This window comes from Clavelina lepadiformis, chromosome 3 (assembly GCF_947623445.1).
Source record: "Clavelina lepadiformis chromosome 3, kaClaLepa1.1, whole genome shotgun sequence".
Lineage (NCBI taxonomy): Eukaryota > Metazoa > Chordata > Ascidiacea > Aplousobranchia > Clavelinidae > Clavelina > Clavelina lepadiformis.
This window is the reverse complement of record NC_135242.1, coordinates 19869868-19896360: the sequence shown is the minus strand read 5'-3', so window position 1 is coordinate 19896360 and position 26493 is coordinate 19869868. Positions and strand designations below refer to the sequence as shown.

Genomic DNA, 26493 nt, shown 5'->3' with positions numbered 1-26493 from the left:
TGAACGCTGTCAGAGGATTTGATAAATTTCAAACACAAACAGAACAAGCCCTGTTAACTGGGATTATAGAGAACTTTAATATCAAACTGTAGTAAAAGCAGTAATCCTTGCAATAAACTAGTGAGTGGTATTAGTCACTATGTTCAATTTGGGGAAAACATCATACAAAGTAGCAAGAAGTAATATGCGACATCAGCGACTCAATAATGAAGTCTTACTTGACCATAAGCAAAAACACGTACACGTTAAATTGATCTAGTTTTAGGTTTTAAAGCTGTGTCCTATGAAAAGCAGATATAAGCTATATACATCTAAAATTGGTGAGATGAGGCATCCTGAAATCAACATTCTTCAGAAATTTACTTCAAAAATTCCGAATCCTGCAAAGCCCAAAAAACATATAACCCATTATTGCAAAAACTACAGTATAACGTCGCAGCAAATAGCCTATAACGCCACTAATTTTAAAAACAATATGTTTCAATCGCTTGCCTTTAGGGCGAAAAAAGCGCCACCCCCAAACCAAGCAAATGGAATAGCCACCCACTCGAGGGCGAAGCTATATCCGTAGTACACGTCTTGAGGTCGCTGTTGCACCATGAAGATGATTTGTGTGACAAGAAACATTACACCTTGAAAGTAACGTTTAATACACGCTTTAAATTAATTATTATTACCTATGTTTAGCATAGCTTGTCTCATGCCGAAATGGATGAATTCTTAAGGTACACTTTTGGTTCCATTGTACAGTAGCTTAAATCAAACCTTAAGCTTGTCTTACCTGCAAATATGCTAAGAACTCCACCTAATGCCGCTCTGCCTTTTCCGTGGTTAAAGAATCGAGCCAGAAGTATGATGGCAGATATGCACAAGCAGAGAATACCAAGAATGGTGAGCACTACACATCCGACAATCCATACTGTGTATACAAAACAGATTTAAGTAGCCAGAAACATAGAATAGCCTGCTATAGCAACAAACATCCGAATTAAAACAACAAAATCGTACCACGAAAAATGGTTGAACAGTAGCCTACAAGAGAGGTAATATTAAGAATTCCGGTAGCAAAAAGTATAGATATGCATCACAGTTTTATACAGCGTATCGCTTAAGAGGTAGTTATCTTTAACCAAAATCCAGCCGGTATATTGTTCACAAATAACGCATCGCCACTACCTTATTACGCCGACCAACACTTTGTTTTGAAAGTTACAAAGCCAATGTAATTTATTAGGAAACCACTCACAGTGAGCTCTTTGTTCGACACCAGGCGCTCTAGAGTTGTAATGATTCAAGAGGGGCACTGGAAGTGCACTGCTCCAACCATCAGAGGCAACTGCGATGATAGCGAAAACAAAAGACAAAAAAACAAGAACTGATATAACAATGAGATGGCCAATATTATCTGTCGTGTTCATTTTTCTACACAGTTGTTAGATGCCTATCAAAAAAACTACGCCTAAAAAATGTTTTACGACATAAATTTAAACGTCGTTGTGCTGAGGGTTACTATAATTTCCAAGAAAATAACACATAAGAACATCCTAATTCCACCAAATCCTGAAACTGTGACAAGCTTCCTTCTGCTTGAAAGACAATCACTTGTGGTAGCCTGTATGAAGTGAGTCAAGACACTACTCTTTCCTATCAGATATTAACAGTTACAGAATAAAAACAAAACCTGCCACAGTAGTTAAGTGTATTCAGTTATAACAGGACAATACTTTCTGCATTAAAACCGTAACTTGATCATGCAATCTACCTGCCACACCCTTGCCGATAATAAGCAGTCTTTTCCATCTCGGCTTTAGACTAGCTAAAACAGTTTGTTTTGCCTCAAGGGTTCAAATATCTGAAGCGTGAAGTTGTTTGTAACCTTCGTGTTTTTTTCTTCTTTCAGACGAGAAAGTACGTCACAATCAGTAGGCTCAGTAAGTGCCTCGAAGCGGTTAAAATTTTACAACAAAAAACAAGAACGACTGACTCTTCTTAAGCTTTTGTTGAGCGCCCGAAGTGGTTCAAATGTTGCTAGGGAAAAAACGAAGGTATGAGGCTATGTGATCATATGTTAGTCGTTAAATTGATTGAATGACTAAATAGTCACTATCTAGTAGCTGCTATGTAACGCAAATCACTTTTTGCTGATTTTAACCCTAGAACAAATATTAAACTAACACTTTGCAGATCTGGCAATGCTTCTTCAACGCTGCACCAAATCTCCATTTTTGTACGTCAGTTGCGATACATTACGCCAATACGTGTTCCAGCTGTATTGAAAACAGTTGATTAAAAGTATAGGACAATGCGATCACAGGAAAATAATAAAAATATTGTCAAAACAGTAAACATTTTCAACGCGTAACATGTCTAAATGGAATGCTCAAAAAGCACTTTAATATAATAGACACACAATACTGCAGTCTACAAGATATTTAAAACCGCAGAGCTTGACATGCAAGCCATATCTGTTCACATCCAGCTATTTTATGAAGCTCTTTTGACAACCACACATTTACAACAAACATTTTTTGAAAATGTGAAGCAAGCCGTTTTAATGCAATACATTATATTTAATGTGAGTTTGTAGACATACGAAATGAGTGTGTTAGTTATAAACCATTTCACTATATACAGTACCTTAAGAGAGCAGATTGCTGGTAGAAAATAGCAAAAAACGTTTAAAGCTAAATTACAAACGAAAGAATGTTTTCACAGTCGTTATTATAATGTAATCCACAGTGACGGCGGTATGAAAAATAGGTAAACTTAAGCAGACAAATATTGTGGTCAAGCAACTTGAAAATTTGGCCAATAAACGGAACTTTGAACGATGTACAATCCTCGGCTTAAAGTAAGCGAGGTTACACAATTTGCAGTCAATAACATCATAACATCCCAGCAAATTCGGTTGACTATTAGTTAATTACTGTGGTGTAGCTTCGGATGACCAGGCAAATTTCGGCCAAGGCAGCAACTAGTGAAGGGAAAAACGTACTTGAAAGGCGTTTCTGGGGAAAAAAGTTTAACAGCATAACGTTTATATTCCTCATCGATTCCAGAGCAAAGTAGGCTGCAAGACACCATAAGACTCCCTGAAGTTCTTACACGAGCGAAAAAACAGCATGTTGCAGAGCCGGTTGCTTAAACGTACCAGATTAGTTGCGTGTTTTCAGAAGCTCAAAGAACCGCAGCCACCTCTGACAACATCTGCGAGTAATCCTGCTGGGTACCCGTTAAAAGAGGAAGCGCTAAAGTTTCAAGACGTTGCGGTGTAGGCGACCTAGTTTCCATCGAAACTTCTGGAAAATCCTTGTCGTCATCATAAACGCTTGTAAAGCTTGATTTGGTCGACAGGAGCCCAGATGATGACCAATCTCTTAGATAAGTGCTGTCCAGGTCTTGGGCATTGTTGTTAAAATTCGTATTTAGAGACTGAACGTCGCCGATAAAAGCCGCGGGCTGAGTAGTCGACACCAAACCCGTAACGTTTGCTGTGCGCATTGAGTTCACACGACGGCGGTCAATGGTTAGTTTAGGGAAGAGTTTCTCCGTGATTGACTGCATTATACACGGGTTGTTGTCCAGCTTCAAGCGGGGTGACGGCATCAATTTCGGCGTCCTCTTAGGCCTATGCATAACAAAGAAGAAATCATAAAGAAAATTTACCTGAAAAAGGAGCCTATTAACACCATATACGATGGTAAATACAAAAACCAACAAACGAAGAAAATGACATACAATTAATGTAATTTCTAAAATGAAAGCCTGTTCTGGGTCAAATCGAAACTTTATCTATAACCTTCCAATCAACCTACCTTCCTCGTTTGATCCTAATACCAGTCGCCTTGTTTTGCGGTTCCACAGCATCAAAGAGCCGCTGTAGTAGTTCGATATCTCCCGTTGTGATGATTTTTGCACCACGTTTCATGCTTGAAGTAGTTGAAGTGTCTTCTTTTGAAGGAGGTGTGACGGGCCTCACGTCTGTAATATTTGACAAATGTTTACCCTCGTCAAAGACACTGTTTTGCAACGGCATTTAACAAATCCTCAAAAGTCATTACGAAAGCCTACTTTAGGTTAAATAGAGCTTATAATCAGCATTGGTATCCAATACCATTTTGTATTCAGTGATCAGTGCATGGCACAAGGACTGCAGATACAAATTTACATATAAACCGTGGATATGCATCCTCACTCACCAGCTATGTCGTCGGTTGAAACTTGTCGAAACAGAGGTTGTACCGGCGGTAAAACGCTGTATGGCGAAGGGCTTACCCTATTAGGTTCTTGAAAGAATGAGTTCGGCAGCGCTCGTAAATGCATTGGGAGTGGATCTGTATTAGATTGAATTACTGTCACCAAGCTTTTGCAGGTTTCAACCATGATCTTACGATGCTAAATTATATTGCACAACATTCTGGTTTGTTAAACAACCGTGCAAAAACAAACCTTTCTTAGGTTTCCGTGGTGGCATAGGGCGCATCTGAGGTTTGGTAATTGCTTTTTTGGCACAGTTGACGTCAATTTGTCGAACTATCTTCTTGCCTTTTCTAGATTTTACAGCTCGTTGATCTTTACAGGAACCGCCACTCCCACATCTTAATAGTTGGCAGAAGATGTAAAGAAATGAAAAACGCAATCAGATATTTTTCCAATACTTTATTTTGATAAGGGTTAAATAATGCAATAAAAACTAATCACAAAGAATACCAGTAGGGAAATACCGTAATATTTATAGATTAGTGGTGGGCAAACTTCTAGTCGAATCGTAAAATTCCAAAAAAATTGTAAAGGCTACCAAGAGTATTGTTTATGAACGTTTCTCTTTTTTTCTTTTCTTTATTTAGGTCAGGAATTCGTTTATGACGTAACAACAGACATAGAATCCGAAGAGTTAGTTAACAGCAAGTCAACGCAATTTCATTGCTAAGACAGTAAGGTTTAGCTCAGTTTAGTTTACTTAAATACACTGCAAAACGAAAACGATGACATCTAATGCTAATGCAGTATTAACCGTCTTTGTATTGAAATAATTTTGAGGCTCTCTGGTACTTGTATTTTCTGCAAATGGCTCTTCCATTGAATACATTTGCCCACCTCTGTTATAGATTATTATATATCTTACTGTGAATTCCCTGAAGACGTTACTCTTTCGCCCGAAGTTCGACAATTTTCGACATCGCCAAGATCACTTTTTGGAGACGTCATGCTGCCAAATTCTGAATCATCATCACTGGAAGCAGTACAAGATGAAGAAGAAGAGAGACTAGTTGCTGCAACACGTTTTTCTCCGGACTGAGGGCGTCCTCCCGTCGGGGGTCGACTCTCGGACCCTGCCCGGAAGGTTGGCATGCCAGCACTACTGGTCGGTCTGCTGCACACTGATGACGTAATGGAAAAATATGCGGAATCGTCACCGACTACGTTGGAATCGTTCAGTTCCCCGCTTTTGGATTTCATTTCTGTTTTTGAGAGATTAGGTGGGCATGGCGTTACGCTTCGACGCGGTGAGAGAAATTTCAGTTCTGTATTTGCATCACTACTTTTAGCGTTTCTTACAGGTGTGGATTCACGCAGAGGTTTTCCAAAATTTTCAGTTTCAGCATCATCTGGCCCCTCGTCGTTTTGTCTCTTTTCAGTTCGATACCGCTGAACCATTTTCAGCCATTCCTTCGTGAGAATATCATTCGACAGGTCAAACTTTTCGTCATTATTTACAGATATTTCTTCCTTCACTGCTACTCCTGCTACGTCGGATGCAAAAGATGTTGTTTTTCTGGATTGTTCTTGCGCAGTAACGAAGTCGGGTGTCGCTTTCTTCCTGTTCCGTCTACGACCGGCACTTACGCGACCTGGGGTCGATTCCGCTGTTTTCCGCGTGCTGACAAAAACACATTTATTGTCGATGATCTCATGTGGCTCTTGTGTTTTGCTCGGCCGTCCTCTTCGCGTTTCGGTGACGTCATCAGGTCGTATGTATCTCCTTATCAATTTGTTACCGGTTGTCCTCGCCGGTTTCGCGTCCCGGGGTGAGGTTGGTGCGTGTGACTTGGGTGGTACAGGAACCCGAACCGTTTTAATCTCCAGACGAACTCGTGGCACCGAATCCTCAAAAAGTTTCGATGGCGATGCTGGGCGACTTGCGCTAGCCACATCCGGATTTAATCTTCCCAAACGAGAGGAGTCGCTGGAAATGTAATCATGGTCGTGACTACATGCATTGGCCATCGCCGCACAGGCAGCGGACACACCGTTGGCCGGCGATAATGGCAACTGCGTTTCTTCATTTACCAGATGTCCATTATGATCCACTCGACTCTTTTCTTGAATATTCGCAGTCGTTTCGATGACGAAAAAATCACCAGACGCGTCCTTGGTAATGTCGATTGGCGGCCATCTATGCTTTTGAAGCTCTGGCGAGTTGGCGGTGATATCAACCTGCGGGCGCCGATGGAGTTTAGGGGTGGTTAGAACACGCGGAAGAGAATCGTTGAAATTCATGACTTTGATACGTCCTCTTTGATGTATACAACAGTTTAACACAGTTTCATTCAGTCATCACAGTTAACATTTTCCTATATTTGAGTTGTTGTACATATTAGCCCAGTATTAAATTTCCTGCATCTAAATGAAAATGAAGTTGTTTATAAAAATTGATTTTCAGAAAATTTCGATTTTTTATATAACCTAGCTATACATTTCTATTCCTTAATTCCACTTTGTTTTATTTGATCTTTCCAACAACCAACGGCTTTCACCGGCTGGCAGATTAATTCAACTGCTAAGATAAGAATATTGCAATATATGCTGGTTATTTTCACTCACTCAAACTCTATACATGGTCCACGGTTTAACAACATTCAGCCCCGCTGCTTGTTGGCCGTTGACGTCAAAATATTGCGAACAATTGAATAGCTGACCGCAAACAACTCAATTCTTTGAATTCCAATATACCTATTAGCCGTGGCGTTATACATTATGTTAACCTGAACCCCTGAATTAAATTCGGCGTCGAATAACGCCAAAACACAAAGCAATAAAACCTCGATCTTGCTAGACGTCGTGAGCCTATTATGACGTCACGAACAGAGCCAATATTTGCTTGGACAATCACTATAACAACGCCATTCGTTTATTTACCTCATAACAATCATGACTGAAACCCGAGAAGTGTTAAAAATGTTGCGGTGTTCTTTCCGAAAAGTGCAACGCTGATTAAAAATTCATTGCGAGGAATCATGCTTATCTGCACCTGTAGTCATCCATACGGCAGATGTTTTTTGTTGACGTCTAAACAAAATTGATCACATGTTGTTACCTTTTCTTCATTTTGCCACCATTCAATGGTTGATGTTTTTTATTGTTGGTTTCATAAACTGTTACTATACCTGCATTGTACAGTTCATGTAACGCGCATATTATAATTTTATCGAAAAATATAATTAATGGAACATAAAGTTCGCTTTGTAGATCTACGTCATTAGTAAACTTGTACAGTACAGAATAACAGTTTCAAAACACAGCAGTTTATATGAGCGTAGAGCTGCACCAATAGTTTAAACGAGTTGACCAATGCAGACCTGGGGAACAATTTTAGCTTTCTGGTGTATTCAGTATTGCCGTACTAAGTTAAACATGTCTAAGCAGATAGGTTCACTCTATGCTTTGGTAACCGTAACCAAGTATTGAAAACGTTATCACGAACAAATATTGAAGTACTTCATTAGGCTTTTACCATACGACATGGCTTTTCGCAAATACTACATGTTTGCGGAATGATACAAAGTTATTTAGATTTGATCTCTTGCTTTTAACGAATATACTTGTGACAAAAATGCCGCGCATATGATAGGTTAATAAACTGACTCACTTAAATAGCACACAATTCTAGTTTTAAGAAACAAACGCTACTGACGCTAAAACATGGCTGCCAACGTTTATCTGAACTACGTTGTAATTTGTGCATTATTTCAGCTAAACCTTTGTGTAGTGTCCTTCACTGTCATTAGCCAACATTCATGAGTGGAACGCAGCTAACTTTACTATGTGAACTATAACGAAGAGAGTGCGCGCACGAATTACATACAAAACAGCTCTTTTTTTCATAAACTAACATGACGTCATAATTATTTCAGCCAGTAACAAAAAGTATTTCAGGCGTAGGCTTCACAGTGCCCAGTCATGCAAGACTTACTGTAAAGTGGAATTATCAAACGTTAAGTGAGCTATTTCAACAAGCGTGTCGCCAAGTCATAAAAATAAGTAGTTCTGGGCAATCACACTATGAAACCTTACAAATACAGGCTGGGACTGCTGGGCAAATATAATAAAAGATTTATTCAAACAGCCTGGTACTTTTCATAAGATAATACATCACAAGGAATCCTTATAACTAACTGGAGGGCATGTTCGAACCAATACATCTTCGATCACATGTTAAGACCGACGTATTCCAATTTTGAAAGCCGTAATAAAACTTGTCATGACTTGCCAGCCGAAATAGGGTGATAAGTCCCAAAATTAACTTGCAAGTGAAGGCATTTAAAATAAAAAAACACACAATATTGTGCTGAAGCTCACTGCATATCACCATTTACCAGACTGGCTTGAATGCGAAATTTTTAGCTGTGGCACTCGCTACTACTTCGAAACGAAGACAATTTTCATATCAAATACAAAACAATACATAGGCTATTAAATCATCTAATCTACTGTAGAGTAGACTGTTGAGCAATTTTGTATCGTCGATAAAATGGTAGGCTATATCGAAATACATTATGGCAGCATATAAGCCAGTAAATCCTTTACAAACCGTCTGTTATCTTACGATACATACAGTGCACAGGTCTGTGTCGTCCTCTTAACAGCTGTTGTTTTATTTTTATAACCGTTTTTCTGTAATAATTGTGTTGCTGTTTTAAAACATACCAAATAGATTTAACCATGGAAGTTTATTTAAAAACGAATAGCATCGCCGTTTCGAGCAGAAAAAGTCTACAGCGCTGCATGACGACCCTACCTATAACTCTACATGGTTTTCTGTTATTAGCATTTCTTCAGCGGAAAATGATTTTAAGGTGACGTAATTGTAAACGTCCACTCGACACAATAGGAAAGAATGTTTAAACAAGACAAAAGGACATTGTTCGTTTATTGGTGTCGCAACCTCAGCGTTTGTGTACGAAGGAAACCTGATCTTGGAAAGCATAACCACTCATATACAATTTTAAGCTACATCCATTGAGTGTAAGTAATGGGCCACAATTTCGACAGGCTACTGATGCATGAATTTTCTGTTACAAACATTGTGTCTATTATGATGCTTTTTAAAAGAAATTAAGTACAAGGAAATGATGCTAGAAAGCATCTAAAGACATCCAGGCCGACTAAAAATAAAAAAACTTTTCTCACTCGTTTTAATTACTTATTTTGCTTTTCGACAAAATTCCAAATTTGTTTACAAAATGTTTGCGAACACACTTGCTTCATGTGCTAGTCGTTTTTGCAGCTAGAGTTAACTTGAAGAGCCACGCTCGTGGCTTGAGATAACCATAAACAAGAAGTCACCTCCAATTGTCACTGCACAAAAGTACACTTCACATGAGCACTCTCGAGATGTGAGCTGGCCACTCCCTTCACTTGCAACTAGCCGGACATGCGAAGATCATCTGCGCAACAAGGTAAACTATCGCTCATGGCTAATTTGTAGCAAGCTTTAAATATCCCAGTAAAGCAAAATTTAAATTTTCGGAGTTAAGAAACCCTGCAAGAAATGTTGACTGCACTAGTTTTTTTTCAAAATCTGAAGCATTTGTAAAGCTATAAGCTTTTTAAAATAAAACAAAATGGTAGCCTATATTCTACACAATAAAAAACGTCTCAGAAAAATTATCTTAGTAACTTTATGCATATATTTTTTCATTTTCTTTCCAATTTTAACCTCGCTATATAGTAAACACAGTATGCAGTTGTCGCAAGAGTTATCCAAAGTGTTAAGACATTTTTTTCTTTTAACAAGCACAGAATTCTCCATAGCTCGAAGTTCAATAAACGGATTTAAACTACTTTGAACATTTTCAGAAGTGATAAATTTCCTGGTAATTATTAAATATTTGTAAGTTCATTGCTACCATTAACATTTTATACTCTGTATGCGCGGTGGTATTGCCATGGTTGTTTGGCAAAAGTGGACTGCCATTGAATGTTAAATGAAATTTTAATTACTCTCTGTCAGCACCAGGTGGTTAACTATTTTATATTGTATTTGTGAGTTGTGAATTTTCCTTTCAAATATGCATTGACGTGATAATATTTCTGGATGTGCAACGAAATGTACTTTGATTATGATGATGTAATTACTAGCCAATATATCGTAACTACATTCTGACATCATCATGGAACGTTTTAGAAGAAATTTCTAAAAAAAAGCTTTAACAAATACGTAATTAGACATAAACCAGTGAGTTGCTAATTGCATTCTTTCCTTGCTTCTTTTATGGGCTATTTCAGTGTTTTAATTCGGTGTGTGTCGACCTATTAGAATTTCGAGTTATTTGAAATTTTTTCATATATTGTGATTAGAACAATATAAGATACAGTAATATGTTGAAAACATTGTGTTAATCTAATCGTTGTTATTATAATATGTTATCAATGAAGACGTTTAAATAAGCATTAATCCCAAGTGTCAGTTGTTAACTTTGCAATCAATTCTAAGACTATTCTAAGGCAAAATAATCAATGTAATCCGCGAGTTCTCGTAATTCCGTAATACAACGGTGGCGTTTGTTTTGGAACTCAGGCTTACTGTTAGAGCTAGGCGTTTAACACACCACCACCATCAAACTTTTAAAAACTGTACCTTATACAACAAGCAAAAAGCAGCAGCGTAGACTAAAGATGGATTAAGCGATTGGTTTGAAATCGGTCAACGAGTACGACAAGGATGCACACTTTCGCCATACTTTTTTAACTTTGCCTATACGATAAAAACATAATAAAGAAAACTTTGGAATACTTCCAAAAGCCGGTTAAATTTGCTGGACAAGCATTGCAAACTTCTGATATTTTGATGACTTACAAGGTCATAGTCGAGGTTAAATTAATTTTTCGGAAGCAAATGTACTGACTGTTATACTTAATTGCTGTTTAGGTATGTTGTAAAATGCATTTTGTCACATCACAATGTTTGGAGCTAAAATTCCAAAATATTTACGGGGGTAAACATCTCATTTACCTCAATGTATTAGCCTATCTATACGGCCTAGACTTGGTCCTGGTCACTGGCAGCTCGAAAGAACTTCCAGCGTTATTAGACAGAGCGTGCACTTCAGTAGTGATAAGAAAATCAAAACAAACCACATCAACTTAACACGGTACAGCACAATAGTTGAAAGAATTATGCCTAGTAGTTTCTGTTATCTTGGCAGCTATATCACTGACTAATATGACGACACCAAAAAAATTTCGAAGTGGAAGTGGATTTGCAGAAACGCCTGTGATCAACAAAATTTATTAAAGCAGGTAAATTAAAAATGGCGTAAATTTGAGATTGTTACGTTCGTTGGTTTATTTTGTGGCAACTTAAATATGGATGCAAAATTTGAAATTGGAAATAATTAAATAGACAATAGACGTATCGAAACTTTTCAGAAGTTTCGGAACCTGGTGTTGCAGAAGGTTGTTGAACATGAACTGGACATAAAAGAAAACGAACGACTACATAAAAAAGTTGATGACCGTTGGAAAATTAACACAGTACAAGCATTAAGATACGGAAACTTAGATAGACCTACTTTAGACATACTGTATAAAAGGCAGCAATTAATGACATAGCCGTAGAACATCACCTGTTATAAAATATTACTGAAGGAAGACGCTCAAGAAGAAGATAGAAGACAAAATACGTGGATATAAAATCAAACAAATCACTGGATGCACTTTCCGAATTCTTTTAACGATGGCAAGAAACAAAAAATATAGTGTAATTTCATCAATGAAATTACAACTGATCAAACATCACCAATCTGCTACAACAAGAAGAAGCGTTTGATTACCAACCGTCACTATAGTTGCAACTTGGCATTAGCCTTATTTGGATTTGGATATTAGCCCCGTTTTAGATGCTTTTGCTGTAATATTTAAGAGTTAGGTTAAGAACTGGAAGATAGATCAGAAGTTTTGAAGCTACGTGACCAAAAAAGAACCAAGTTTAGCTCTAACAAGACTAAATTTAGGCTACAGCACTGCTTTTTTGGGATAAGTGGTATTCGAAATAAACAAATAATGACTGGTACATCTGTTTTGTAGTAGCCTTTATTTATCAGATAAAATACTCCCAGAAATCCTACTGGCACTTAGCTTAAAAATAAGAAAAGATAAACAGAATTTCGGTTTATTTATTTGCAAACAATTTTTTAGCATCTCGATAGACAAAAAATTCTACAACGCGAGGAGTTAATCAACTTACAAGTCAAAATGTGATGAAACGTATATTCTTTTGATATTGTACACTTGAAGATATTTAATGCTGCTGTAATCAAACTACGTTACTTCGTATAATCTATTTTGGTTGTTAATATCAGTGCCTTCAATGTTGCTGTGCAAGTTCTCTGCATTTTCCAATACTTTTTTCGTTGTTTGTAATGTTTTGTGTATATTTGTTAAACTTGGGAACTTAACTATTGTGGGTTTGGTAGCCATACTAACATACCATCTTATGACACAATTCAATTGTATTATTACTATCTTGCATGTTTAAGCCTTTGGGCTTAGCCACTTTTTCCTGCTCGTTAATTGTTCGTGAGCTTGTTTTTATTGTGCTATAACTATAATGTTTAGCATCTTAACTTTCGCTCAGCACAGTTAATGGTGAAAAACAAACCATACATTGCAACACCTACTGGAACCAGCCAGGCCAGACCCCACAATAATACAAGTCAGCACTCCAAGTGTGTCAGAGGCATAGATATCTTATATATCTATGGTCTGAGGCCATTGTTTGAGTGAATGAGTTTGGAAGCCTTCTGAAGTCTGAACGGTGCCGTATATGTTCCAACTCCCCAGCCCAGTAAACGAAGTCGCACGCCAATAAGTGATTATTTTTGCAGTTTTTTTGAAAATCAAGGAATCAAAAGTGCTCTGTAAAAGATTTTAATATAGCCTAGTTTCTCAGTGAGAACTTTCAATGCAAATATGAAAGTAAAAATTACTTCACCATGTATGGCGATGCTTGTTTATGAAGCTGCCAAATGTCAAGGACAAAATGAAGGAACACTTTGTGGAGAACTAACAACTGAAACAGTGAAAAATATAACTGATTCTGACGTTACCATAACCACTGAGGAAGTTCTTTGTAAGTTGTTGTGTGATTGTGTTTACCTTACATTACAGGACGAATTCATTAAATCAATTTCACTTAATTCGAAATTTAGTAGTTAAAATTAAATTTACAGTTACCAGAAAAAATAAAGTTATATCTGAAGTACCGGAACTACAATTGTTTTGCTTTGCAAATTGTTGTCTGTTCCTAATGCATTATCAAAATTTCCCATTTTTAACTGAAACAAATGGAACGTTTTGGCCCCACATGTACAGCCAACTCCAAATCTTTCTGTAGACACATATGTTGGGCTTTAAAATAAAATTCTTTTGCTTGTTAAAACGACTTGGCCTACATGTGAAAGTTTTGAAACACTTGATCATTTTAACTGATTTTTCGTTAAAACTTACTTAACTCTCATTTTAAGACACTTATCATAATACCACTCACAAATTTTTCTACGACTTAGCTACATGCCGCATTACAGTGTTTCACAGTTGGTAAATGAATAACACATTTTATGCGTACCACTGTTTAACATTTGCTTAGCTGATTGAGTGACTGAGTGTTATTTTTCATTAAAATTTTGACTCCAAGCTATTGCTTACATCTTCACTCAATGTCAATCAATTTAATGGCAAGCCACTACAAAAAAAGTGTCTCTTTTGGGCAATTCTGCATTCAATTTTATTGGCTATATTGTTAATGATGAATTAAGAAAAGATTCCATGGTGAGTATGTGATTACACTAAAAGTATAACAACATTTATTTGGCCACTAGTATCAACAACTTTATTAACAATGTTTATTGCCACTTGCTTGCAAAGGTGAGCAGAAGGATTTGGCTAGAATGCAGAGGTGCTGTAATTAAACTATAGCTTGTGTTGGACAGTTGCAAGATTCAATCGTTTCAGTATGCTCTTGTCAATTTTTGTCTGCATCAATTAGACTGTTTTCTTACGAAAGCCAGGCATTGGCAAGAATCTTTAGCTTTACTTTACGTAGAATGAATATAAGGGCCAGAATCGTCTGATTATTTAAAATGTTTGCGTATTTAATCAATCAATCATTGTATTTTTCGTCAAAAGCACGGTGGGGGCGAAAAATCAAACCAGTTGCTACTAGCACGTGCCAATGAACAGGAAAAAGTGGTAATGCCGAAAAGGCTTAAAACATGCTCAAAAATATTCGAGGTAATAATCACTGGTAACAACTAGCACGGCCACTAAACCCATAAATAGTTAAATCCACAAACATAAGTTGAAAAAGAGTGAAATTAAGCAGACGATCAGATAGTGTGTTTAAGCAACAGATGATTGAAAATCATTTCAATGCTGTACATCAGTGGATGGGAAAAGAAACCCGATTAAATTTTTACTAAAGCAAAACGTTATTAATATGCTTTGTACTGTTTTAGCTCTTGTATTCATTCTAAATAGCAGTGGCAACTCTCAACATTTTGCTCCTTACTTAGAAAGTAATTGTCCTTAACTTAAGGTCTGCAACAGGTGTTTAAACTAAACCAAAATGGTCCAAGTATAGTGCTCATTGCCCAGTACCTTGCTGCTATTGGTGTTATAAAAGGTAAAAGGTCCACATAAGTAAGAGGCAAAACGCGAACAGACTGCCAAGTTTGGATAATTCTCTCAACTGCAAGTTTTCTGAGCTATGTATCTTGCCCAATATGTTTTTGACTACTATTATTCTAGCTTAACCAATACCAGTTGAGCGTTTTCAGCCACACCACTGGACCATATGCAAATATATGACAACATGCAACATAGCTCATGTCTGGCAATGATAGTAGTAACCACCACTACGTACAATATCTTTCAACTGTAAAGATGAAAAATTATTTAGCATGTTTACCCCTTTTATGTTTTTTTGCATTTCCAATAAAACTAATTTCTATCTTAAAAATAACCTTCACACTCTCGGAAACGTAGGTGGCTTAATGAATTTAGGCAGTCCAGAAGACTGGCCAAGCAATTATAAAATCTCGGAAAGGATGGTTAAACATTTTGTAGATAATTTTTGGGATGAAAAGATAAAAAAAATATTTTAAAATCTTAAACAAAATCTTGAACAAGATTTTCAGCAAATATATCATTTTTTTTACCTAGCTGAACACTTTTTGTTGTTATGCACTATTGCATATGGGTAGATTTCTATAGGAGCACAAATGCTAGTTCGTGTATAGATAACCTACTAAATCACATACGTTTAATTTAAAAACAGGTATATACGGTATGGTAGAAGTCACTTAATGTGGCCACCATCCAGTGTTATGACCATTTTTGTTGGTCTCAAACTTTTCCATGTATAAATCTCTGTTAAGTACAATATGACCAGACTTTAGAAACAATGGCTACTTCTTTTCTCATATTTTTTCTTCCTTCCCCATATTGTACCATTGTACTTTGGCATTATCATTTATTTCAACCTGTACTTTGCCTTTTTGCATGTGTGCCGTGTGACAGATGGTGATTGGTGTCGATCCATAACACTGTCAATTGCTTTTTTCTTTTTGAGCTAACTTGTGATGGAGTTAAATTTTTTGACAAAATACATAGTCAATATATAACAAATAAATATCAATAAATTTAATATAGGCAGCTGAGCTACAAATGGTTAATTGGCAATTTATGGCTAACAGTGCCTATCCAAGTTCAGTTGTAGTGGCTTCTGTTTTTGTGAGCTTTCTGGTATCACCGCCATTGGTCAAATTGGTTTGGTCCCTAGGTTTCGTGGATATATAATATCATATATATTTATAGAAAGTTGGTTTTCATGTTTTCTCAACTAAATGCAATGAAAATTGCATAACTTTCCCATTTACCATCAGTGTTTTTCGTTCATCTTATGATACGAATATAAATTGACAAATGATATTTTCTTGGTGATGGTGTGACACTTTTTGAAATTAAATTTTAAATGTATACGTATAAGAAAAGTTGAAAGTTTAATTCTGTTATGTTTCAGCAATCCATACCATTGGAGCACTTCCATGTTTAAATGAGCTAAATAAGGATGAAACCATTGAATGTTCAAATGGAAAAGTCTATGGTTGGTTTAAATTCTGCAGAAGGCCTGTGCTTCGTTTGACAGTTCATGAAAAGGTATATGTTGGTGATCGGTCTTTCCTTTATTATTTGTTATGGATGTCTAACTTGTCTATGCTGTAAGGAACTTGTTTACTGGTATATGTTGGATATGATTTGCAAGAATTAACACATGTATCTGTGCTACTTACAATGTGCTGCATTATACAACTTCATAGCTATATGATATCTACTGATGTATACAATACTAGCGATATATTTACATTTTATTGCTCAGTTGTTATACTTGTGCAGTAATGCTACTTGTTTAACAAAAAATATTTTTTGAATGTCATAACATCAAATTCTTTGTAGTCAGTACATCGCAAATTGGAAAAAAAGTTATATCAACAAGACACAACCACTGAAACTACTGACTTTTCATCTCAAGTTGTGACAATTTTGATTCACGAAAGGTGGACAGAAAACCAGTCTTTGTATTTATGGAAATTTGCCGCTTTTGTATTGAGAGAAAGGTATGTTAATTTTTTGTGGAAGATTCTATTATAGTACATCCGTCCGTCTATTTCTTTTAATGTATGTGCTATATATCTATATATAGCATTTGTTACACAATAAGGTCATTGGGTCGTTGATTACACCGGTAACAAAATATTTATACTCAAACTGGGAAGGGTGTTTACACAATTTCGTCATGATATCTCACCACTCAATGGAACTTCAATTATTCAGCTTTTCTGATGGAAATAGTTATTATTCAGTTATTGTGGTTTTGCTCGAATTAGGAACTGTTCACCAGAACCACTGATAGGGTACAAGCATTGTTAATGTCATGTAATAGATTTAAAGGATATAAGTTTTTCGAATTTGGCAAGAAAAACTGACAAGTTTTTACTCCTTAGGGAAGGGTATACAATTAACCAAACCCTTTCAAAATGACCATTTACATAAATTCGTAGAGCGCTATGAATTGCAAGATAGTTAGTTAAGCTGGCTTTAAGGAATGCCAGACTACAAATGTTTTTCATTACTTTTCTTACTGAAATTCACATATGATGATAAAACTACATATGTCAATATAGAATCATTTTAGTTGTATAATGTATTTACTGTTTTTGCCCAACAAAGTAGCTGAAAAGGTTTAAAGTTTTTCACACGTTTAAACAGAAGTAGCCTTACAGAAGCTTTAATAACTATGGTATGTAAGCGGAAGTTGCATTTTAATCTTGTTGTTAATCAATGGCCAAGCGTAACTGTTTGTTTTCAAATATCTTCAGGTGGTTTATTCCATGTCCAATGGAAATTGTCAATTTAAAAGCCACAACATGTGGAGTATACAAACCATATCCCACGATACACCAACAGCAGAGATTACCACAAGCTACGAAAGCTTTATCTTCACTTAATGCCTCCTTTATGACCAATAACAGCAACTGTTCCTTCCACATGGTGGAAGCAGTGAGGTAAAAACAAGTTGTAATTTGTATTTGTAATGAAAATTGAATTTTCATGGTTGCAATGTTAGTTTTTACAGAATGGACTAAATATTTCACCAATTTTCCTATCAAGGCATTTGCACCAATTTTACAACAACAAGAACGTTTATGCTTAAGCATTATAAGTAGTATAATAATACGTAACACAATAAGTATTGTTTACAAAATATTGACACTATTGGATTTACATGTCCGCTGAAATGTTTGTACAGTCATATATATTACTCTTGTAAAACTGTAGAGATACTGGGCAAGAAATGGTGCGCAGCCTTGAGGAGACCGTCGGAAAACTTCGCTCTGTTGAAAGTGTACTTGAATCTGCATACAGTGAACAGGAACAGCTAAAGAGCAAGCTGGCCGCATTACAAGGTGCCAAGTCAACTTGTCTTTATTAGATTTAAAAAAATAAAGTTTAGTGCAAAACATTTTAGCACTATTTGTCGCAACTTTTTCCTGTTAATGCTGTGAATACCAAAACTTTTTTGTCAGGGCTAAAGAAACCAAACGTCGAAGAAAGTTTGCCACTAAATCAATACTTGAGTGATGAAACCGATACTTCGGAATCAAGTGACAGCGCCGAGTATTATGGCGAAGAAAAGGCGAGTGAGCTCTTGGATGATCTGCACCAGAAAGATGGTCACTATATTCCAGATGACCCATGTTCAAGCGTCGATGTCCCACGCTTCGCTCCGATGTATCGGATCCCGGCTGTGGAGCATGAAGAGCCAGCGGACGTCATCGGAATGAACGACAAAATATTACAAGATTCTCAGCCCCCTCCGCCGTATGATCCTTTCGGTAGCCTTGTAAGCATTGCCAAGGCGGACTTAAAAAAGACCCCTGATGTACCGCAAAACCCCCCTAACACCCCTAGAGATGAGGCCGCTTTATTAGCAGAATATAATGATGAGCTTCCATGGGCTGATAGGACACGTGCAGGAAGACTTAAAACTGCTGATTAAAATCGTACTTTCTTTATGTGAGTTTAAATTTATTGTCACATGGACTTGCCCTTTTGCTAAATTTATAGGGTTTTATTTTTTCAACTGTTTTGCTTGATTGCATGAGTTTACTCAAGCAGTACTTCGATCATTGTTAACCTAGTTAATCTTTTTTACTTTTTTCCATTTAAAACGTTATGAGGTATATGGCGCGTTATACTGTAGTTTGCTAATGATGGTTGTGTTTTTGGATAATGTTTAATTTTGTTACTTGCAGTGAAAGTTTATCACCTGTAGTGGATGTTGCATTTAAGTGATAATGTGATTATTTATGCAATATAACACTTAGGCTTATCTTCTTGAGGTTGTTTAGGCTTTGCTGCCAAAATAGATAATTCTGTTCTGTAACAGCACTATGAGTATGATTGTTCTTGCAAGTATAATCGCGTTGGGTTTTACCTTTTCAGGTAGCAGGGGTGTGGCTGGTAAAAGTTTATTGTTTTAACAAGTAATTTTATATTAAGTTTTAATTTTTTATTGACTAAATTTGGCCTGGTTTGACCTTTTATTGAGCTTTCACGACTTGCTCGTTGCTCGCCATTTCCAGGTCATATTGATTAACTAATGATTGACTGACACCACTTATGTACCTGTGTCATGTATCCTTGTAAAAGTCTTGCTTGTTATTTTGCTATGTTCTTACTTTTTCTTTCATAAATGAAAAGCCCACTAGGTTGTCTGAAGTTATTGTTTTCCTGGCCGATTTTTTAACAATTTACACTTTCCCTATTGTACAAGTACAATGTACATTCCCTAATGTACAAGGTTCAATTCAGCAAATTTGCATCAGGCTTTCCATGTCAGTCTGAAACCCAGTAGTATTCGAAACTAAATACTATTATTTGAGGCCACCGCCTTCAATGTGACAGTGTATTTGTTATTTCTTAAAAAAACGTGCTAGGCTGTTATCATTTACTTTTAGATGTATGAGCATGATTGCACAAATCAACAGATACATCATTAGTTTTTTAATATAACCAACAAAATCGGTCACATATATTAGTGGTAGTTCTAGCCATCTTAAAATAGACAGACGACATAAGATCTTCCAATAAATAAAATTTGGAAACATCGTGTCAGAACAGGCTAATTATAAACTGTCAATAACATGGACAGTCATTTAATTTCTACTGCATGTAAACTAAATGTTTTAAAGCAGCAGAAAGTACCAAATAACACACGGAGTTAAAACGATCAATTCATAGAAATATTCTTTAACGTTAAATGGGAATTACACTACAAAATGAGTAGCCAACTGCACTAATGTAATCATTGAATCAAGATATCAATGACACAAATTTGTCTTGGCTTAAAAATAGCAAGACCTTAATTTTGTACAACATTTGAAGCTGAATGCAAAAAAGAAACATTAATCGTACCTGTAATTATATAGAACACGTTTGCATATGTAACGGCAATAACAGCAATAAACAAAATAACAGTAAAAACTTGATTATAAAATCTCTTAATTTTAATTTGTAATAAAATAAAAATTTTCCAGGTATACCAATCGCAAACACATAACAATAGGTCAATTTTATTATATACAAACTATTAAATTTAAATTACAAATTATTGGGTAAAAGCAAATGATCAATTGATCACTTATGGATGGCAGATTCGGTAAAGTTACAGTTAACTGATAATTAATCGTTCTGAATTTTTCTCGTTGATTTAGGACAATTGATGTTACAGTCGAAACTTAAGTCATAAAAACAACAAGCCTACTGTCTAAATGACAATGCAATTAAGTTTTGTAATTAATAACAACAAATAATTTTCAACAATAGAGTTTATGAGTTCAATCATAGAATAACATACATAGTTTATACAACTCTGAAACTTTAAATGTTGTATAATCTTCCGCTATAAATACTATCTCAGTCAACAAACAGTAGTGAAGCAAGCTACCATAGGCCTAAAGGAAGCAGCAAGGCAACAGCAACAAGTATGCATTAAGTGCATGAGGAGTGAGAATGTTTGAAACATAACAAGCGCAGAAAACAATGAAACAAACGGCTTTAATCTGGAATAGGATCAAGTTGCTTCTGACTCTGTCTTGAGTTCCAGTGCAGGCATCGACTTAGGGAGTCAAACCAGTCATCAAATGGATTATTTTTACAAACACAAGGAGCTGGGTGGACTGATGTTCGAATGGTGACATAATCACCAGGAAAGATTTCAGTCGTACCTTTGCCATCGAAAGAAACAGAGGCAGGACCCCGCGCATTTTCAGACAGAGCGAATTTAAGTTCCGCCCCAGGTGGGACAATGATTGGTCTAAAGGATAACGAATGTGGGCAAATTGGGGTGACCATGATGGCAGGGACATTCGGGTGTACCATAGAGGCCCCTGCAGCAACTGCATAACCTGTACTTCCAGTCGGGGTAGATATTATAAGGCCATCACCTTGTACGGACGTGATTCTCCGCCCCTCTAAATAAAGGTCTATGTTGCAAATAAACTGACTCTGGCCTCTATTTACCACAACTTCATTCAACACTAAGAAGGAAGGGTGACAACTTTCACCGTTGCCTTTGATATTTATGTCGGTCAAGTCAACAATTCCATTATAACTGGGAGATTTATGGATTACATCTTCAATCTCTCCTTTTCTGTAAAATGAAAACGTTGATTAAAATACGAACACAAGATAAGTTTTTTCCAGAAGAGGATTAAAGCTGGCTTAAGCATATATATATATATATATATATAACCCTCTTCGGGTATGTACCATGCTTTGCAATACTGTTCATATGGTTGAAATTAATGCACAGAAACATTTAAAACTCACCTCTGTATCATACACCTAAGTCGACTTCGCAACATCAACCCAGCATTGCCAAGGAAAACATTTGAAATTGTTTCTTTGTAAGAAGTCAGCTCATGAACAGTCAGAAAACCTAAGGAACCACAATGGAAGGCAATGACAGGAGGCATGCTACTTTGGAATAGTGATGCTGCATAAAGCAAAGTGCCATCGCCACCAATGGTGATGATCAAATCAATTGTGTCGCAGCCATTCTTGGTGCTGTTGCTATGTTCGTACTTCTTCAACTTGGTGTAGTTTTCTTTGAGATCTTCATTGACCTTTAACAGTTTTTCTTTCAAAACTGCTTCCTCAACAAAAATGTTCAAACTTTTGTCATTTATCAACCAATTTGCCAATGCAATGAAAGCCGGTATGATTGCTGCATCATTCTTTTTAATAATAAGAATGTTTTCCGGTGGACGTGACCACTTTAAAGTTTGATTTTCAGGATCTAAGACATAATCTCGAGCAAAATCTTGCCGAGTTAAAGCTTTTGGTCCGAAAGATAAGTCTGGCAAGGGACCAAGCAAAGATTTACCTCTTTTGAAAAATTTTTTCTTCCCATTACAAGCCTTTTTATGGCCTTTGAGAGTGGTAGCAGGTTTACTTGCCATTACTAAAGGGAATACCTTTCCAGGACTATATATGTTCATATTCCAAACGCCCTAGCTGTCCAGAAGTACAAAAAAATATAAACTATTAACAAAGTTAGCAGAAGACTTTGTTTATTGCTGAAATGCCAGATGAGTCAAGTTACCTAAAAACGAAAATATTTTTTCTTGTTTTAGATGAATTTATTTCCCAGTTTCGCTAAGAATACAACAACTACTGTACGCCACTACATGTACAGTAGTTGAAGAGTGGTTTTGTAGAGAGTACAGAAAGAGGAAGGAAGTGATAAATGCGTCAGGCGTATGATAAATGATACGTTGCTTCTTGCCCATACAACCAAACCTGTATGTTACCATTAATGCCACAGATTTTCTAAACAACACTTTGAAAAATTATACCAAATCAGTATCTTCAACGCGTTAAGCGCATACGAACTTGTCACCTATTGTAGCTGAACGCATGGTCCTTCCTTCGTCACTGCTGAAGTAACCGATTAAATATATTGCACGACAAACCTTACCCGCGCAGTAACCCTCTCTCTTCACACTGAGCAACTCTATTTCTCTGAAAGAGCATCCTCACAATTTCTCTTTCACTTTATTGTCGTTTGCCGAGTCACGTTGTTGAAACACGACCTTACTTTTAAAGCAACAAAATGTGAAGCAAGAGTCTGCAGGCGAACGTACCCGGCTATTTTGCCAACTTACCCGGTTTCGCCTTTGTGAACTTAACACTTCATTGAATGCTTTTAAGCGTAAACCGAAACATCTGCAAAGGTAGTAAAAGACAAAGTCGCAATTTACCTCGGCTTCGATCAACCATGAAATTTTAAACCCTTGTAATCGTGACGGGGCATACTTACAACTGTGTAAACAGAGAGGTCGCCAACCTGTTTCCGAGTGATGTTGCAATAGTTGTGTGATTCATTCTGTTGACCTGCTGTTGCTTCTACGTCTAGATGTGGTCGTCATATTCACAAGTTTCTTACACATTGCTGTGATTGCAACGTATTTTACCAACGAAAACCGTTACTGTCACACAGGAAAAAAACTGAATTTTTGACATCCCCATGCCAACTTAACTCGAATGTTTTAACATATTAACCTAATTAACCTAATCTAAATCTATCACCTGATTTAAACTTAAATGAAATTAACAATAAATTAACTTTTAACAAGTTCTTTTTTCAAACCTAACCCCTTATCATCAACAGCGGTTTGACCTACTTATGAAAAGAGTGGTCACCCAAATTAATTATTCGTAGGTAAGACATGATAAAAATGTTGCGCATCTGGATATGACGGTTGTTGTTGTTAAAAAATAGGTGGGAGTTCACTGAATTGAGAAGTGGAGTCGCATGTCTCCTTATAAACCGTATTTCCTATTAGTTTACCCATCGCTGTTGTGTCAGAGTAGTAGGCTATAAATAAAAAAGACTGACGTTGCCGCAAATTTTGGAATATAAATTGCAGATAAACTCGTTCATTTCGCTTAACTTAAATTTTCAGATAACTTAAACTAACTGAACCAGACTCGGTAACTTTTGACACGGTTGTAAAAAACACAGTAGGTCTAACAACCAACCCGAAGCTGATCGAGTAACTTGAAATTTCAGCTAACTTAGAATCAATCAATCAAAGAGTGTAAAACTGTGGACATATATAGGCTGGAGCAGTTATAGACTCCTATTTATTTCAAAATTGTGGCTTATGCACGGAAATCTCTGTAAAGCCACAACAACGTTCATTACAACACTAATAACCGCGATATCAGCCTTACCATTTTTACGTAAACATAAGGCTTGATTTGCATATTTCGATTTTATCTTCTTGGAAACGTAGGCCTACCTTGGGACGTCATCTTGCAGACAAAGAAAGGATAAAAAACAACCGAATTAAAGCATATGTTAACTATTGCTTCGGAAAATTGTAATGCTTAGCATTTTTTCTGGCTACAAACTTGTTCTTCTAGCAATCTAGCTGAACATGATATCCTCCTTTGCTGAAACGCCTACAGTTGTTTGTTTATGTTACTCAATACATTTTTGATAGACGAAAACCCATCTAATGATCAAATCTAACAAAGACCTTTTCATAATTCCACAAACATGTTCAGAGATTACATTTCCGTGAAACTTAAATTTCGATTAGGCTTATACTTACTGTACATACGGAAGTAGTGTGACCAACGATATACAGAACTTCTATAAAGTTCTATAGAACTATAAAGTTCTTTATATCGTTGGTGTGACTACTGCAAAAACAACTGGAAATTTTAGTGACTAGAGTAGTGGTTTCCAAAGTATGGATCGCAACTCAAACAAGGGTTGGAAAGGATAAATGGGTCGCGCCTAGGCGATGCAAACTTGCTTGTAATAGGCTAAAATATATTGCTTCGTAGTAAGTGGACCACACTACCGCTGTTTGTTTGTGTTTGTCTGTATCATATAGGTACTTGAGAAAAAAATAGATCGCTGACATTGAAAACTAAATTAGCTAGTTACTGCTAAAAGTCATCCATGCCTTCATTATTTTTTTCGTGTTAAAAAAACGCTATTTGAGACTTGGGTCGCAACATGTTCACCAAACTCAAATTTGGGTCGCGCTGAAAGAAGTTTGGGAACAACTGACTAGAGTAGTAGACTAATAAGCGTGCGCAATTTGTCTAATCGTGCACAACCAGTCGTTAACTTATTATGCGACACGTTGTGGCATGCCTCTTTGCATTCCGAAGACTTTCTAGTTTTGTATCTATACTTCCGTTACAACCTTTAGATTGAATTTAAAACACGTCTAAAGTAAAGTAACTACATTTACAGCATATACAATATTTATCAACTGTATATCTATTTAGAAACCTATTTATTTATTCATAGTTCAGATATCGGAAATTCCCCAGGACGCGAATCAATCAATGTTCGAGAAACGACCCACTTCATGCGCCGTCATAAGAGGTCATGCTGTTGCCTACGTGACTAAGCAAACTAGCCTACGTCCAAGTCAATTGCAAATAGCAACTATCAAATGTGTAGATGTAGACCATTTTGTTTACACTGATAGGTAAAATTTGGTTGTTAGGGCAAAGTTGGTCATGAATAGTGCGTTTTTATACCTAAAATGTGTGGTTAAGAGTAATGACCAGACTGGAAAGGATGGCACTTTTTCGACAAGTTATACAATTTTGTAACCTGTGACTGTTTAACTTTGATACACTAATTAAAAGAGAACTATATTCAACTGGCCAGCTTTTAATAAGATTTAACTTATTTACTTAAGAATACTATAAACTTATTAGAGTTGTTATATAGCTTTAAGGCAAATAGCAAAATTAAATACTAGGACTTTGTATCATACCTGTGATGTTGTAACCTAGGGCACTGTTTGTCAGTGACGTTTCTCACGCCGGTATTTCCAGCTCCCGTATATATATATTTTTAAATAACCACAGTGACATAGCATTTATATAGTCAAGACTGCCATATATATATGATTAAACCATGGTTGTCACTTTCTAATAGTTACAAGTTAGACTGAGGTTACTGTAGTGCATTTTTTTGCATTAAGACTAAATAGTTGTTCTACATTAGCCAAAATCTGCTGGTTTCTATTATTATTTTGTATCTTGCTCATGTTATTATGGTTGATTAACGCTAACCAAGTTGAAAACTATAAAAAAAAAATTCAAACAGAGTCATTTTGGTAATTGCACTCTGTATGATATAGGCCAGACATGTGCAACCTTTTTCACTGGAGGGCCAAATACAAAATTTTGAATGACAACGTGGGCCACATGATTTTTTCAGAAAAAATTAGTATTGTAAAACGACTTTCCTATGCAGTTTATGTAGTTAAGAAATAGATTTAATGCAGTCCACGATACACTTGTGCGACAATTTATTGAAAAACTGTGAATAATTGTCGATGGAAGATTAGGAAACTGAAGAAAATGAAGTTCTAACATTTTGCTGAGCACCACGCGGGCCGCACGGAACAACCTGGTGGGCCGCAGTGCGGCCCGCGGGCCACTGGTTGCACATGTCTGATATAGGCTTATTATACAACTGATTTTAATTACGCAAAGGAAAGTAATTATTGCTGGATATCTGTAATTTACGTATAGGAAATAGCAGTAAGTATTATGTTTCTATGATGATTACTTTGAGTTGAATTTTATTAATGAAATTTAATA

The 26493-nt window shown here is 36.4% G+C and overlaps 4 protein-coding genes across 8 annotated transcripts; 1 reads left to right on the top strand and 3 right to left on the bottom strand.

The window, feature by feature from the left end:
• Positions 1-53: 53 nt before the first annotated feature.
• LOC143448226 (uncharacterized) lies at positions 54-1675 on the bottom strand. Its single transcript, XM_076947855.1, has 4 exons — positions 1247-1675; positions 782-919; positions 493-632; positions 54-380 (listed from the first exon to the last, which is right to left on the bottom strand). Exons 1-4 carry the CDS (start codon positions 1416-1418, stop codon positions 360-362), a joined length of 471 nt encoding a protein of 156 aa, XP_076803970.1. The 5' UTR covers positions 1419-1675; the 3' UTR covers positions 54-359.
• Positions 1676-2255: 580 nt separating this feature from the next.
• LOC143448222 (uncharacterized) lies at positions 2256-7300 on the bottom strand. 2 transcript variants are annotated; one of them, XM_076947850.1, is made up of 7 exons: positions 7141-7300; positions 5126-6624; positions 4450-4598; positions 4200-4334; positions 3816-3981; positions 3152-3628; positions 2256-3008 (listed from the first exon to the last, which is right to left on the bottom strand). In XM_076947850.1, exons 2-6 carry the CDS (start codon positions 6499-6501, stop codon positions 3178-3180), a joined length of 2277 nt encoding a protein of 758 aa, XP_076803965.1. In that variant the 5' UTR covers positions 6502-6624; positions 7141-7300; the 3' UTR covers positions 2256-3008; positions 3152-3177. The 2 variants fall into 2 exon arrangements, with proteins under 2 accessions (XP_076803965.1, XP_076803964.1); XM_076947849.1 differs by having other exon boundaries at positions 2256-3628; positions 7141-7298.
• A 5708-nt stretch (positions 7301-13008) lies between these two features.
• LOC143449003 (uncharacterized) lies at positions 13009-19552 on the top strand. Its single transcript, XM_076949015.1, has 6 exons — positions 13009-13354; positions 16304-16440; positions 16738-16898; positions 17661-17846; positions 18121-18248; positions 18369-19552. Exons 1-6 carry the CDS (start codon positions 13195-13197, stop codon positions 18839-18841), a joined length of 1245 nt encoding a protein of 414 aa, XP_076805130.1. The 5' UTR covers positions 13009-13194; the 3' UTR covers positions 18842-19552.
• Positions 19553-19833: 281 nt separating this feature from the next.
• LOC143449002 (NAD kinase-like) lies at positions 19834-23355 on the bottom strand. Of its 4 annotated transcripts, none has more exons than XM_076949013.1 (4): positions 23168-23355; positions 23013-23073; positions 21676-22944; positions 19834-21496 (listed from the first exon to the last, which is right to left on the bottom strand). In XM_076949013.1, the coding sequence occupies exons 3-4, from the start codon at positions 22344-22346 to the stop codon at positions 20902-20904; spliced, it is 1266 nt and encodes a 421-aa protein (XP_076805128.1). In that variant the 5' UTR covers positions 22347-22944; positions 23013-23073; positions 23168-23355; the 3' UTR covers positions 19834-20901. The 4 variants fall into 4 exon arrangements, with proteins under 4 accessions (XP_076805128.1, XP_076805129.1, XP_076805126.1 ...); XM_076949014.1 differs by having other exon boundaries at positions 23195-23339; XM_076949011.1 differs by having other exon boundaries at positions 21676-23073.
• Positions 23356-26493: the final 3138 nt, after the last annotated feature.